The 16,840-nt window shown below is 44.7% G+C and overlaps 1 protein-coding gene across 1 annotated transcript; it reads left to right on the plus strand.

The window, feature by feature from the left end:
- The first annotated feature begins 6,659 nt into the window (after nucleotides 1-6,659).
- LOC135546231 (F-box only protein 46-like) lies at nucleotides 6,660-16,596 on the plus strand. Its single transcript, XM_064974486.1, has 2 exons — nucleotides 6,660-7,065; nucleotides 13,280-16,596. The coding sequence occupies exon 2, from the start codon at nucleotides 13,396-13,398 to the stop codon at nucleotides 15,433-15,435; it is 2,040 nt and encodes a 679-aa protein (XP_064830558.1). The 5' UTR covers nucleotides 6,660-7,065; nucleotides 13,280-13,395; the 3' UTR covers nucleotides 15,436-16,596.
- Nucleotides 16,597-16,840: the final 244 nt, after the last annotated feature.

A 16,840-nucleotide genomic window follows, 5' to 3' on the forward strand; every position in this document is an offset into this window, starting at 1 on the left:
TGCATTGGGATGGGGGTTGGGCCTACGGCAGCACCCGCTGCTCATTGAGAAGAGTAAGAACAATACCTGCTTTCACGTCTCCAAAAGTCTCCAATAACACCAGTACAGTCGCTAGATTTGTCGCTAGTCGAATAATAGCCAATCAGCATTGAACTAAACTGAGGGAGCTCAACTGTTAATGGTCCTGGAACACCAAAATAAAAAGTGTCAAGGGAATACAGTTTGGATTTGGCTTCACACCAATTACATCACATTAAAGACAGACATTGAGAGAAAAAATCTTGAATTGTTGCATCTTGTTGTGGTGTTGTCCTACGGTGGCTGGCTAGCTCAAATTGACACTTTCCTGGAATGGTAATGGACAGAGATAGCGATTGGGAACGTAGTTTTACCTAATTATCCATATCAAATCAAATTGTATTTGTCACATGCTCCGAATACAACAGGTGTAGACCTTACAATGAAATGCTTAATTACAAGCCCTTAACCAACAATGCTTTAAGAAGTTAAGAAAAAAATAAAAGTGTTAATTAAAAAATAAATAGAAAATAAAAGTAACAAATAATTAACAGCAGCAGTAAAATAACAAGTGAGGCTATATACAGGGGGTACCAGTACAGAGTCAATGTGCGGCGGGCACCGGTTAGTCTAGGTAATTGAGGTAATATGTGCATGTAGGTAGAGTTAAAGTGACTATGAATAGATAATAAACAGAGTAACAGCAGAGGGGTCTGGGTAGCCCTTAGATTAGCTGTTCAGGTGTCTTATTGCTTGAGGATAGAAGCTGTTTAGAAGCCTCTTGGACCTCGACTTGGCGCTCCGGTACCGATTGCCTTGCGGTAGCAGAGAGAACAGTCTATGATTAGGGTGGCAGGAGTCTTTGACAATTTTTAGGGCCTTCCTCTGACACCGCCTGGTATAGAGGACCTAGATGGCAGGAAGCTTGGCCCTGGTGATGTACTGGGTCGTACGCACTACCCTCTGTAGTGCCTTGCGGTCGGAGGCTGGGCAGTTGCCATATCAGGCAGTGATGCAACCCGTCAGGATGCTCTCGATGGTGTAGCTGTAAAACCTTTTGAGGATCTCAGGACCCATGCCAAATCTTTTCAGTCTCCTAATGGGGAATACGTTTTGTCGTACCCTCTTCCCAACTGTCTTGGTGTGCGTGGACCATGTTAGTTTGTTGGTGATGTGGACGCCAAGGAACTTGAAGCTCTCAACCTGCTCCACTACAGCCCTGTTGATGAGACTGGGGGCATGCTCGGTCCTCCTTTTCATGTAGTCCACAATCATCTCCTTTGTCTTGATCACGTTGAGGGAGAGTTTGTTGTCCTTGCACCACACGGTCAGGTCTCTAACCTCCTCCCTATAGGCTGCCTCATCGTTGTCGGTGATCAGGCCTACCACTGTTGTGTCATCAGCAAACTTAATGATGGTGTTGGAGTCATGCCTGGACGTGCAGTCATGAGTGAACAGGGAGTACAGGAGGGGCCCCCGTGTTGAGGATCAGCGTGGCGGATGTGTTGTTACCTACCCAACCTGGGGGTGGCCCATCAGGAACTCCAGGATCCAGTTGCAGAGGGAGGTGTTTAGTCCCAGGGTCCTTAGCTTAGTGATGAGCTTTGAGGGCACTATGGTGTTGAACGCTGAGCTGTAGTCAATGAATAGCATTCTCACAAAGGTGTTCCTTTTGTCCAGGTGTGAAAGGGCAGTGTGGAGTGCAATAAAGATTGCATCATCTGTGGATCTGTTGGTGCGCTATGCAAATTGGAATGGGTCTAGGGTTTCTGGGATAATGGTGTTTATGTGAGCCATGACCAGCCTTTCAAAGCATTTCATGGCTACATTTGTGAGTGCTACGGGTCGGTAGTCATTTAGGCAGGTTATCTTAGTGTTCCTGGGCACAGGGACTATGGTGGTCTGCGTGAAACATGTTGGTATTACAGACTCAGACATGGAGAGGTTGAAAATGTCAGTGAAGACACTTGCCAGTTGGTCAGCGCATGCTCAGAGTACACGTCCTGGTAATCCATCTGGTCCTGCTGCCTTGTGAATGTTGACCTGTTTAATGGTCTTACTCACATCAGCTGCGGTGAGTGTGATCACACAGTCGTCCAGAATAGCTGATGCTATCATGTATGTTTCAGTGTTACTTGTCTCGAAGTGAGCATAGAAGTTACCTAACTCATCTGGTAGACTCGTGTCACTGGGCAGCTCTCAGCTGTGCTTGACTTTTGTAGTCTGTAATAGTTTGCAAGCCCTGCCACATTGAATGAGCGTTGGAGCCGGTGTAGTACGATTCGATCTTAGTCCTGTATTGATGGTTCGGTGGAGGGCATAGAGGGATTTTATATAAGCTTCAGGGTTAGAGTCCTGCGCCTTGAAAATGGCAGCTCTACCCTTTAACCCAGTGTGAATGTTGCCTGTAATCCATGGCTTCTGGTTGGGGTATGTACGTATGGTCACTGTGTGGACGACGTCCTCGATGCACTTATTGATAAAGCCAGTGACCGATGTGGTGTAGTCCTCAATGCCATCGGAAGAATCCCGGAACATATTCTTACCTTTGCCTCGATTCGGCAGTCTCATCCAGATCATCTTGGCATTTGTAGTTCTTTATGATAGCCACATTAGCAGCTAATTAACATTTCATTTTTGGGGGGTAAAAACAGGCAAATATATCTTGAGAAAAATCACCTTGTTCTTGAGAGATTTACATGGTTTTCAAAACGTCATGCCAGGGTAAGCATACATGAAACAGCCCTTATTCCCTTCTAAGTTTTTCTAAAATTGAAAAATGAATGGTGGAAAATCGATTGGAACCATTTCCCTGTTTGACCTTTAGGTTTTATAGGTATTATGACTCATACTGTGGTACTCTATTATCACAACACAGGTTGTAATAGGGCATTTTTTCCCCCTGGCTTGGCTTCCCTGGGGATTTTACCTACACACCACGACTGCTGATGCTGAGTATCTTTTGAGATAAACATAGGAAATTCCTACACAGCAGCCAAGTAATGCAATAGCTCAACAATATTCTCCTTCAAACAAAGGCACATTTGTCCATGAAACCTCCTGCAAACATAGCCGTGGGAAGTAGGGGTGCTGAGGGTAATGCATCACTCCCTAAAAAATAAAACATAATTACACAACAAGATTTGTGAACTAGGCCTTTACTCATCAACCCCCCCCACCCCACCCCAATGAACACCTGCAAGGCATGCTGGGTACTATTCTAATGAGCCTATGAAACAAGGCCAATAATAATACCCAGTGTGTTTTGCCATTTTTATTTTTTACATTTTGGTCATTTAGCAGGCACTTTTATTCAGAGTGACTTACAGTCAGTGCATTTAACAGAGGTAGATAAGCAACTGCATTTCAGTCTTAGCAAGTAAAAAAAAATGTTACTGTTACTGAGAATGTTGTTATAGGGAAGGCGTGTAGTTGCAAATGTATTTTATGTCTAAATTCCAAAATACCTCAATATACCTGTATTTGATGTAAATACTGGAATGGAATGTTCGTATCCAGTCTAAAATTATCTGCAAAATGACTCAAATGTAAAATGTAAATGTTTTACATACAGATATCATACTACTGTATTTAATTATATAAAAATAAAAAATGTTTATATTGATGTCACATGTATCATTTGTACAGTTCTTTATTAACCTCGGTATCGGTGTCCCTTCCACAGGATGGTTGAGCTAACGTAGGCTAATGCGATTAGCATGAGGTTGTAAGTAACAAGAAAATTTCCCAGGACATAGACATATCTGATATTGGCAGAAAGCTTAAATTCTTGTTAATCTAACTGCACTGTCCAATTTAGTCGCTTTTACAGTGAAATAATACCATGTTATTGTTTGAGGAGAGTGCACAATTTTAAACATGAAAAGTTATTAAACAAATTAGGCACATTTTGGCAGTCTTGATTTAACATTTTGAATGGAAGTGCATTGGATCAGTCTAAAACTTTGCACATAAATTGATGCCATCTAGTGACCAAAATCTAAATTGCACCTGGGCTGGAATAATACATTATGTCCTTTCTCTTGCATTTCAAAGATGGTACATTTTTTTTTACAAAATTACAATTTTTTTTCTTTGTGTTATCTTTTACCAGATCTATTGTGCTATATTATCCTACATTCCTTTCACATTTCCACAAAGAATATGCATATCCTTGCTTCAGGGCCTGAGCTAGTCAGTTAGATTTGGGTGTCATTTTACGTGATTGGTTAAAAAAAAAGGGGGGGGGGCGGATCCTTAAAAGGTTTTTTTTTTAAAGTAGTTATTTGTTCCATTTGACTGTAAAACCCAAAATCTAGCAGTACTACTTCTGAGAGTGAGGCGGATATAGCATTTAGCAAAAAAAATAAAACAATTATTTGTCTCTGAAATGAAATTAAGTGACAGATTTTAAACAAATAAATGCCTGTCATTGAACAACCCCATGCCATGATTAGATAGCTTACCTTTTGATTGCACGCTACAAACTTGGCATGTTCTACCAGCTGTGCTCCTCTGTAGCCTACATTGGGCCATGTTTGTGCAATGAAAAAAAACATGGCAATAATGTTATGGAACCATTGATAGTTTTTTGGGGAATATGTATGTGTAACGGTTTTCTTTACTTGAAGGAGAGGCAGACCAAAACGTAGCGTATTAATTCATGTTTAATAAAAAAAGATAAACACTATAAAATAATAAACGTGGAAAACCAAAAACAGCCCTATCTGGTACAGAGACAGGAACAATCACCCACAAACACACAGTGAAACCCAGGCTACCTCAGTATGATTCTCAATCAGAGACAACTAATGACACCTGCCTCTGATTGAGAACCATACTAGGCCGAAACATAGAAATACCCAAATCATAGAAAAACAAACAGACTGCCCACCCCGACTCACGCCCTGACCATACTAAATAATGACAAAACAAAGGAAATAAAGGTCAGAACGTGACAGTATGCAAACTCTGTACACTGTGGTGTGGTGGTGACCATAAAGCCATTTGAAAACAATTGAAAAGTATTAAAGATGCACTATACTGAAATCACTCCGCCATTTTCTGTTTAATCAAATGCTAATATTTTGCTTAATTTCAGTTTGTGACAAAATAAGCAAGTATGGTGTATAGAATCATTGTACCATCTAAACTGCTGTGAAATATATATTCCATAACCAAAAATATTGTATTTTCAGCTGTTTGAAGCTGGTGTACACAAGTGAGTGCCCGCTCATGCATGGAGCCCAACACTCAGCAGTTCCGTCTGGCCCTCTGCTGGGCTGTATCAGCTGCTCTAAGCTCCTTCTACACACAAACCCACCTGTGCTACCATTTGCATGCATGGCCATCTTGCATTTGAAGAAGAGGCTGTATAAAATGTAGGCATATTAGTTTCTTACAGTTTTTATTGTAAATCACTTAAAAGCATTAGTATTTTGTTGTCAAATCTCAAGCAATGATCAAATCTCCAAATACATGTACAGGACTTATAACAATCTTCTACTCTTTGTACACGGATAGTACGTCATCCTGAGCTCTTTATTGCAAAACCTTAAATACAAATGTCATCCGTCAGTGTATACCGTTTTGTTGAGAGAAAGTTCACACATTGTTTCGATCAGGGGAAAACAAAGTGGCATTGCTGATGGTTTCCTTCAAACTGTAAATACAGTGGGAGAAAAGTTTAATTGGTTTACCAGTCAGATAATTATGTTGGGATAATGATATACATGTACCTGGGACACATTGAGGGTTCCTTACTTTTTCCTTCATGTGTATATATAGTAATAAAACTGTAATGCCATATCATTCCATAGTAGGCTATTCTGCATTCTCATTGCAAACAGTTTTTTAGTTGACATTACATGATGTCATGTCAACTTGTTTTGCTTAGTGAATAGCATGTGCAACTTATGATGCTTGCATTTGTTGTATTGCAATTTGCTAGCATGTTGTATTGAATGCTGATGACTGTAAATTGGATCTACAGCAGCATTGTGTGTGTGTGTGTGTGTGTGTGTGTGTGTGTGTGTGTGTGTGTGTGTGTCAGAGAGAGAGAGAGAGACTATGTGCACGCTGTACACAAAATGAGGTGGAAACTGAGCTGCACTTCCTAACCTCCTGCCAAAATGTATGACCATTTTAGAGACACATATTTCCCTCAGATTAGACAGACCCACAAAGAATTCCAAAACAAATCAAATTTTGATAAACTCCCATATCTATTGGGTGAAATACCATGGTGTGCCATCATAGCAGCAATATTTGTGACTGGTTGCCACAAGAAAAGGGCAACCAGTGAAGAACAAACACCGTTGTAAATACAACCCATACTTGTATTTATTTATTTTCCCTTTTGTACTTTAACTATTGTCACATCATTAACACTGTACATTGCCATAATATTACATTTGAAATGTCTATTCCTTTGAAACTTGTGTTATTATCTATTTCACTTGCTTTGGCAATGTACTTATACGTTTCCCATGCCATTAAAGCCCTTTTTAATTTAATTGAATTGAGAGAGAGAGAGATTGGAAGGGGTGAGAGCAAAGAGGGGGGTGAGTGGGGCCATATATGCCATATATGGGCACGCCATCGACTCTGCCTTGCTATTGGCTGTGGGCCTTGTGCAGCTGCCTGTCAACAAGATGGCCTTCCTCTCCACGGATGTTCTGATTCCGATTATTTTGGTTGGTCAGAGAATGTACCGTAAAGGCCAGCCTGTGTCAGCTCTGAAAAGGTAGCCAGATGAACGAGGAAGAGTGTGAAACAGGCTTAGGATCAGTACAGGTTGTGTACAATCAAAAAACGGACAGTAGGCTTCGAGGTTAACATTAGGTTGATATTAGAAAGTAAGTACTATATTCTGCAGATAGCTACGTGGACACGTAACGCTAAAAGATAACCCGAGTCACCTGCACCCCCATCCTTGCTCAATCGGGTTCCTCGGTCGGTTGTTGAAAGGAAAACGGGCCTAAGACGGGGTGACTTGCTAGTGCTGTCATCCGCACTGTTGCAGGTCAAGAGTTTGCGGATCTACAGGTAAGACGAAGATAACATGAATAATTGCACTTTACGTTAGCAATTCTTAGCTGCATTTCAATGTCGTTAGCCAGCAACACACAATATGGGTTCCATTGCAATTTTGTTTGGCAGCCGAGCCAGCACACAATGTTACACGACACAACCCTTAACGTAGTTGGCTAACTGATTTTAATGTTTACAGAGACAGATGTGGTGCGTATCAGTTAGCCGCGCCAAAGTGAGTGTTTGTAACCATGTAACAACGAGATTGTTGTTGGCGTCTTGGGCTATAACGCTCTAACTAACTTAGCCTAGTTGGCTAGCCAGCTAACATTAACTTAGATAAATTGGTAACGTTAAGCTAACTAGCAGCTAGGATATGAAGTTGGTTAGCTAACGTTACTGTACCTAGTTAGCTAGTTGTGTTAGCTACCTAGCTAACATTAGCCAGCTGACGTTAGTGTTTACTTCTTTGCGGCCTGCACGTCAGGTAGTTGCTCGTTAGCATAATTGATTAGCATATAACTAATCAAATGTAAGCTAACATTAGTTAGCTAGTTAACCACGGTACGGACCTAGGGGGTTGACTTAATGTTATAAGAATAACTAAACCATCTGGTTAAACCACAGCCAGGATTTCTGTTTCGTCCTATTCCTAGCTAGCAATGTAACTAAGTTAGCTAGATTGGCAATTATTGTTACATTTTGTATCATATTTTTGGTCATTTCAACTCATTGTTTGGTTGATCATTGTTAGACAATTGAATAAACACATATGGGGATGTCAATAATTAGTCATTGGCTACTCATGGTTACCCATGTAGACCACCTACCTGTAAGTTACAACCTAATGGAAATGTTCCGTTAAATTCTGAAGGTGCTTTGTTTATAGCTAGAGTCCATGTTACCTGTACTTCCTCAGTGCAGTAACGTTTCTCTGTTTCGTTTGTTTGATTTTTCAGCTTCTTAATTCAGTATTGGCTAGGTGACCATGTTTTCCAAACACTGGTAAATATCTAACCTTACTCTGAATTAAGATTCAAATTTGTCTGCCGAAACAATGGGGTGTCAGCTATGACATGTGACACCTTGACATTGAAAACATCTATTTTGTTAATTGAAGTGAAGTGGATTTACAGCAGGTGACAGAATTTCATCATGGGTCCCTGATCTGTACTATGCAGAAATAAATGCATAATTATGGATATTAGTGTTGTGTCTTAAATAGGCGCACAAATGTAGATATATGCAATATAGACCTCTGCATATTTTGGTATTATTCTACACACTGGCTATTTAAAAAAAAAATGTGTGTGTGTATGTAACCTTTATTTAACTAGACAAGTCAGTTAAGAACAAATTCTTATTTACAATGATGGCCTACACCGGCAAAACCCGAACGACGCTGGGGAAATTGTGTGCCGCCCTATGGGACTCCCAATCACGGCCGGTTGTGATACAGCCTGGAATCGAACCAGGGTGTCTGTAGTGACACCTCAAGCACCCAAGACCAAATTTGTTTGGACCGGACCAAATCCAAATCAGTCATAAATGTCTGTTTCCCCTTTTTGTCAAAAGCATTCCGAAGGGATGCTGGCCCATGTTGATGCCAATGTTTCCCACAGTCGTGTCAAGTTGGCTGGATGTCCTTTGGGTGGTAGACCATTTCTGATACACAGGAGAAACTGTTGAGCGTGAAAAACCCAGCAGTGTTGCAGTTCTTGACACACGGTGCGCCTGGCACCTACTTCCATATTTTTGTCCTGCCCATTCACCCTCTGAATGGCTAACATACACAAACCATGTCTCAAGACTTAAAAATCATTCTTTAACCATCTTTTCCCCCTTCATCTACACTGATTGAAGTGGATTTAACAAGTGACATCAATAAGGGATCATAGCTTTCTCCAGGTCCAGTCTGTCATGGAAAGTGCAAGTGTAGTTCGGTAGAGTACAGTAAATTAGTGTACTCAACTTGTGTGCTTTACTGTGTACTGTACTGAACTCTATTCTACTGAACTATACTTTAATACAAAACATTTTTTACCAAATCTGAACCAATCATGGATGTCTGTTTTGGGCCAAATCAAGGCCGGTCTGGACCGGACCAAAAATCAACGTCTTTGGACGTTGAAATCAAGGCCAGGGGGGGTCTGACCAAATTCCGAATACTTCTCAATGTCCGATGTCAGTTGGTGCTCAGTGAGTAAGGAAGCTGATTACAGGAAATGGAAAGAGCGGGGGCTCATGGGTAGGTGTCAGTAGGTAGCCGGGAGAGGTGACATTAACTGGATGGAGAGGGCTTGTCCAGGCTGTAGTCACACTTGCTTTGACCACCAAATGGTAGAAAGAGATAGAGAACTGTTATGAGTTGTGGAAGGAAGGACTGTAGCATGTGACCCAACAGTGGTTTGTGACTATGATTTCCCATTGTTGCCAATTCAATTGCAGTAATTTGTAAAATAATTGTTTTTAATCACTTAATAATTCATAACCAAATAGATATTAGTAAAATCTCTAATATGTAGGTCTACCTTTACTTGTTACTTTTGTGAACTTTCATTATCCTCCCTCCTCATGAGAGAAATGGGAAAATATCTTAGGTATGTGGGTTTTTGATAGCAGAATTAAGGCACAGGGCAGTGTGTGTGTTGATGTTAGCTGGCAGGGGTCTTCACATCAACATGATTGTGTTTTGATGTGTTACTGATACCTCTTAAGACTTTTTCTGGTAAATGTTTTCTAAGGCCCTTTTTCCATCTGTTTGAATAGAGTTCGAAGCCTTTGCTTAGTCCTAATATTTAGGATAGAAAATAGTTAAACTGTGTACATATGCCTTGATTTCTTAAATATAGATGCCTACTGTAGCTTTCATTAGACACTATTTAACATCATCCTATGAACTTGGTGGTGCTCAAGGGTCCGGTTTTACATTGAAATGCTCTTTCTCAAAGATGAAAGAAATAATCAAACTACAGGAAAAGCACATGTTGTTCAACTGAGACCTAGGCCTATACATTTTTATCTTTGGTACTAGAATCAGAAGTATGGGAATAGTGGAGCAATGGGGCATTGAAACATGCTTTGGGCATCTTCATGATTCATCTTCACATGTAGGTCTATATTCAATAGTTAAATTCCAGGGATCATCCATTGACGCTTGGTTCAGCCTAAAATCCTCAGAACAGTTTTGTATTGATAGGGTTTGTTTTCAATGTTTACAGAGAAACTACAAATCACCATTATGGTGACCACTGTCCTGGCCCCTTTACAACCAACACTATTTGAGTGAGGGGGTTGATGATGAACTCTTTTCATTGAAGCCAAATGGTGGAAAGAAACAACCTGAGGAAGAGCTATAGTTTCAAAGGAGGGCCTCGATATCCGTTGCAGTTCAGCACAGTGCTGTTCACTGCCAGAGAAGCACAGCTGACAGACCAAACACTTCTATAGTCAGCTTGTCTGCCTGACCCTCTCGCGACAAAGGCACTCTGGGTTCATTTTATCGGGGTGGGTGGAGTCCATTATTCTTGTAGACGAGCATCATCACCCTCACCTTGGCACGGGCTACTGCTGTATTGTCCCTGCAGGCGCAGCCAAGGCGAGGGCCAGTAGCTGGAATAATTTATCACCTCTCTGCATAGTCCATCATTCTCAAAGCCTCTTGAGAGGCAGGATATCGCTAGAAGCGAACGAGGGGCCTGTCTGAATTATCTGAGGAAAGCCTGGAATTGGGATTTTAGTTTAACAAGTGTTTTTCCCTGAAAGGTCCTTCCCTGCTTAGTATGCCTAAACTGTTTCTTCTCAATATTATATTTTCTCTGTGATAGGAATGATGTCGTGCTAAACATTCCTTCGCTGCCTGAGACTATTCTAACGGTGGTATTTTAGTGGGCGCAGATAGAAGCGCAAGTTGTGGAATTGAAATGCATTCTGTGGCATTTGACAACCGTTGTTTTGTTTCTATACATTCCCTGTTAAATCTGGAGCATTCTGTTATGATGTGGAGCCTGATGAATATGCTCCAGCAGAAAGCCTCTGGATTGTTTGATGACTACATGATGGAGGAGTGAATCCTCCTGCATTGGTGTGTGTGTGTGTGTGTGTGTGTGTGGTTCAGCGGTCGGTCAGACAACTTGGGGAGCCAGTGAGAGACGAGCCTCTGGCACGGCACTCAGCTATTTCTGTACTGCTGCTTGGCATGGACAGGATTTGGAGGATTAGGCAACAAAAAAATAGCTTAAAACCATCCTTAATTTGCAGGAATTGTTTCAAATGAGAGGGGGAAACCTGTGCAATGATAATGCAGTTTTTATCAGCTGTCGGGGAATACAGATTTTCGGCAAAGTATCGACCGTGTTTTGGTCCAGGGATATCACTTTGATACGATAAACGGTGTACCAGTCTCATGTCCTCATTTTGTGGACTCTGTCATCGTTCAGGCTATTACTCATTACCTGTTATTAAGCCAGTATAGTTTTCTTTAAACATACTGCTTATATTAGATGGTGTCTCCCTGCAGAGTTCAGCTTTGTTTCAGCTCGTATGGAAACACGTGTAGAATAGAACCGCATACTGCATGCCGTTTATTACTATTGTAGCATTTTACTACCATCTTCATCAGCCACCTTACTTCCTAAATAAATTGCAGGGGATATTGTGGGATCGCAGTCAATAAATAGGCTATGACTACAGGATTGATTATAGCCACTGACTCTAGCTTCTGGGTGACTGGTAGTGCGACTGCCATCCTCCTCCATCTCTCCATCTTCTGAAGCAACGTTGGTGGCTCTAAATAGTAGATACTGGTCAATAGAGAGGGAATCTGACTGGAGACAAATGAATCACTCACTGTCTGCTTCAGGAAGTGCCAGTGTTTGTTTCAAAGATGGACATACAGACTGACACTCACTGTCTCTGTTACGCCAACCAATATTTTTATGTGGGGGGATAAAAACGGAGTGGGCTGGTGGCCCTGGGATGTACTTCATACAGGGTTTAATCTGCAGGCTCTTAGCTGGAGCTGTGTGATTTATAAAGCCCTTAACCAACCCAGGAGTACGCGCGTACCCACCCACACACACACACACACACACACACACAGAGCCTGGGCAGCAGACTACTCCGTGTAGACATTCCTCTTCAGCCGAAGGTGACGTTCTCATGCTTTCAACTGACGACGCGTATAGATAGGTCTATATCTAGCCTACGTTTGGCTGGTAAGCGTCACCTCAGGGGCCAAACAATAGTGTAACACTAGTGGTGTCTGTCTCAACTTGTTTGGAATCACGAGATGGAAGGAGTGGGGCTTGTTCAGTTTTTTTGTTACAAGATGTTTCATATATTTTATATAGAGTGTGTTATATTATTATTTTTTGGACAGGGAAGTCTTACTGAGACTAGGGTCTCTTTTACAGATGAGCCCTGCATAAATACATCACACATACAATATACATAACAAGAAAAACAGACATTTGTCAACAAAGAGGTCTAAAGGTCTCGTTGAAACAGTTTTGCACCACTTGTTCCTTTTAAGCACCCAGTGTCACATTTTGGCAGGGTAACATGAAATGGCATGGGCACCCCGGGTAAGCAGTTTTCCTGCAGTCCGCAGCCAAGATCCTTTAGACTCTGCCTGGCAGGCAATATCTATTCCACTACTCTCCCCTTCTAAAAATAGACTAGGCATATGCTTTCCTTGTTCTTCCTCACCTCCTATTAGGCAGGTCCTCTTTTGAAGTGTCAGGATGGGAATCCATTAGCTCTTTTATTCCTCCCTTCATCTGCCCCAGACACAAGGCCCTGAAATGGAAGCCTTTAATTAGATTGAAAGCCTTCAAGGCGAGATAATTGACTAATTGAGTTTAGCTGTTCAGGCTGTCTGAAAGCACGAGTCCTCCTGACTTCCTTGTGCACTGTGACTTGGTTTCTGAACCACCAAGAGGCTAGAAGCTGACTTGCTGTACTCTTGCTGTAATGAATGGCTAGAAGGTGTGACATTTGATCCAGTGAGTGTCTCACACCCTTCCAGAGAGGTCACAGAATTAGACTAGGTGACTACGGTATTTAGTACTAATGCATCATGTAGAACGCATGGGAAGAAATTGGCCCTCAAATTAGATTTTTAGATGTGTAATGTAATACAACTTGATGATATGACTCATGTTTATCTCCCCCGGCTAGATGACCTATGATGGTTAATGTTGTAATACTCCTCTCCCTCTCCCTGCAGATTGTATGCCCTCTTCCTGTGACGGTGCCTACTGGCTCGCACAGAGAGAATGAGTGGCGTGGTGCACAGCAGATGCCCAGCCTAGACGCCGCTGATATGCTTCCCTCCGACCCGTGATGGACCGAGATACCTTCTCCCACATCCGACTGTGGTGCCCACGCCCCTTTGGCACCTACTCCCAGAACAAGCCCCGAAGCACGGGTACGGGGGGCAGTGGGGCAGCCCCCTCCCTCTGCAAGGCTGACACTGTGGGGCACACGTCGCTGGAGGCCGGGGGAGGCGTGGATGGCCAGGAGGAGGAGGATGCCGGGTCCGAGAACACTCCCCCAGACGCCGACCCGGCATCGGCACCGCAGGCCCCCTCCACCCCTCCCGGCGCCACACAGATGGAGGATGGGAGGGTGCTGCTGGACACCTGGTACGTCATCAAGCCGGGCAACACCAAGGAGAAGATTGCCTTTTTCGTGGCCCACCAGTTCAGTGGGGTGGGCCTGCCTCGACCCAGCGCCATAAAGGTGAAAGGGAACTGGGCCACGGACTGCACTAAGGCCAAGCGCAGGCGGCGCTGCTCCTCTTATGACCCCCCTGCCCGGGCCCACGTTATTTCCGCCCCCCCGCCCCCAGAGCCCTCCACCCTAGAGGACCTCCCCGGCGTGAGTGAGACTGACCTGCTGTCCGTGGCGGAGATGGTGGCCCTCGTAGAGCAGCGTACAGCCGTGGCCTTGCAGGGCATGGTGGCCCAGGGACAGACTGCCCCAGAAGACCCCGAGCACACACTCCTGCGGGGCACAGTCTCCGACCCCAGCCCCATGGTGTTCCTGTCAGAGAGCCCTGACCCCCCACACCCCTCGCATGGTACCCTGGAGGAGGAGGAGGAGCAGCAGGAGTCGCGGCGTGTGGCTCAGGTTGTAGCCCACTTTGAGTCCCAACATCAACTCCTGGAGAACACATTAAGGCCCGTGTCGGGCCTGGACTCTCCCAGGGAGAGGGAGCGGAGCGGGGACTCTGGCCGCGTCGGGCCCACCCACGGCCGAGGCGAAGTGAGGATAGCCTTCCGGGTGTCCAGCCTGGATCCTCGCTCGCAGTCGGAGCCCGCAGGCCGGCCCCGCTGCATGTTCATGAGCTGTGGGGGAGGAGGGGGGCAGGCGGGGGCCCGGGCCAACGAGAAGATCACCTGTGATCTCTACCAGCTGGTCAGCCCCTCGTCACTTGACCCCAGCCTCCTGCTGGCCGGCTCCCCAAAAGCTGACCCCCATGCGGAGGGCCATACGGACCGGCCAGCCTCCAGCAGCCCTGACCCCAGCCAGGAGCTCGGCTCTGGGGAGAAGAAGCCTGTGGCCCGGGAGAGGGTGACTGGCTTCCACGTGGAGGTGGTGGTCACGGGTGCTGTGGACCAGTGTGTGTTCTATGGCAAGGACAGCACAGAGAATGTGCAAGAGGAGACGGTGTGTTTCGCCATGCCCAGTGGGGTCAGCCCTGCCGACGGCTCAGAGGACCCCCCTCCAGGCCAGCTGTTCTTCCTGCAGCCCCAGAGAGGGTCTGACGAGGACAGTGGCACCGGCAGCAGCAGTGGAATGTGCTCTTTGGACTGCGCCAATAACAACAATCCTGCTGGGGATGCTGCTGACCGGCCGGACTCCCCCCTGGCCGGCGTGGAGGACTGCTCGGACCCCTCCCTGTGCCGTCTCTACCGCCACGTCTCTCACGACTTCCTGGAGATCCGCTTCCAGATCCAACGGCTGCTGGAGCCTCGTCAGTACATGCTGCTACTGCCCGACCACATCATGGTCAACATCTTCAGCTACCTGCCCACCCGCTCGCTGGCCGCCCTCAAGTGCACCTGCTACGACTTCAAGGTTCTGATTGAGACGTACGGTGTGCCCGCCACCGACTCGCGCTGGAACCAGGACCCGCTGTACCGCGACGACCCCTGCAAGCAGTGCAAGCGGCAGTACGAACGGGGCGACGTGTCTCTCTGCCGCTGGCACCCCAAACCTTACCACCACGACCTGCCTTATGGACGCTCCTATTGGATGTGCTGCCGGCGCACGGACAAGGACACACCAGGCTGCTGCGTGGGGCTGCATGACAACAACTGGGTACTGCAGCCCTGCGAGCTGGTGCAGACCCGTGCTAAGAGGGAGGACGGGAGGTAAAGGGGGCCCTTCCTGGGTCCCAGCACCCCTCTTACTCCCTCTAGACCCATGTGAAAACTAGACACCTGATGAGTGGGCCCATGTTGGTGGTATGGTATGGTGCTCTGTGTGCATGAGGCCTGATGCTCAACGTTTCTGCCTATTGGTCAACTGACAGTTACGTCCTAGCCATGCTGTCAGTACTGGAGCTGACCCCAACCTTACTGACCAGAGGCCCAGCCACTGAGGACTAACTGGCTGGCTCACAGAGGGAGTCTGAAAGTTTTTAAAGGTCCAATGCAGCTGTTTTTATCTCAATATCAAATCATTTATGGGTAACAAATTACCTTACTGTGATTGTGTTCAATTAAAATGGTTGGAAAGAAAAAATAGCATCTTGGCAAAGAGCATTTTCTGAAACAAGAATGTTTGCTTGGACTGTCTGGGTCTGGTTGGGGAGGGGAAAACCTCTGCCAGCAACAGCTAGCTCTCAGTTTTCAACTCTTTCTTATTGCTCTATTAACTAGTGATGTCACCAGGCAGGCCAAAAATCCATCCCACCAAAACAGGCTGAAATTTCAGGTGGCATTTTCCAACAGCTCTTAGACTAAAAGGGCTTTAACTTACATTTTCACAATTGCACAGTATAATTCCAACCGCTGTGCAAAAATGTATATAAAACACAGGAAATCATGTTTTTGACTGCACTGGGCCTTTAATGATTGAGACTTTTTTTAACAGTGGGGGCAAGGGAAGGCAAATTGTCACTTTGCAAAGCTCTGGTGTCACTTTGTACAATGGTTTTGACAGCTTGATATCAATGCTTTTTTTTTGGTGTGTGAGCGAATGTTTGCTGTTTTTTGAGGACTATGTTCTCCCTCCCGCCTCTATTTTCTTGCCCCTCCCTCCCCACTAACCCCCAGTCCCAACTCCCTGCTAGTCGGCAGAGGGCAGTCTTTGTGTCAATGCGGGTGAAAAGAAACCCTGACCATCTCTCTACACCAGCTTTCAGCCTTAACCCACTGGTCCCACTCACACTCCCTAAATCTGCAAAACCTTGACAAATACAGTATAGAGAACTTTGTTCACTTGACCCCTCTGACCGGGTATTGGGAGACCACTGTAGGTTTCAGATGTACAATGCTAATGGGAATATGTGCTTCTCAAATAAACAAATGATAACTGGAATATGACCCCTGACGTTTCTTTCTGCATGATGACTTGTTGGTAACTTTTGATGGGCCTACACTGTAGCAACTTCTAATTGAAAGATTTACAGATTTGAAATTGTCTTGCGGAGGACAGTGACACTTGATATATGCAATGGCATCATGTGGCCACTAGAGGGGAGACGTGTATTCTAATGTCCAGGTTCAGCAAAGGAGTGTGGATTACTGGTAATCATACCCAATTTCATAACTTGAAT

This window comes from Oncorhynchus masou, chromosome 9 (assembly GCF_036934945.1).
Source record: "Oncorhynchus masou masou isolate Uvic2021 chromosome 9, UVic_Omas_1.1, whole genome shotgun sequence".
NCBI lineage: Eukaryota > Metazoa > Chordata > Actinopteri > Salmoniformes > Salmonidae > Oncorhynchus > Oncorhynchus masou.

Coding starts and splice junctions, on each gene's coding strand:
- LOC135546231 (XM_064974486.1), top strand. CDS start 13,396: ATGGACCGAGATACCTTCTCCCACATCCGACTGTGGTGCCCACGCCCC.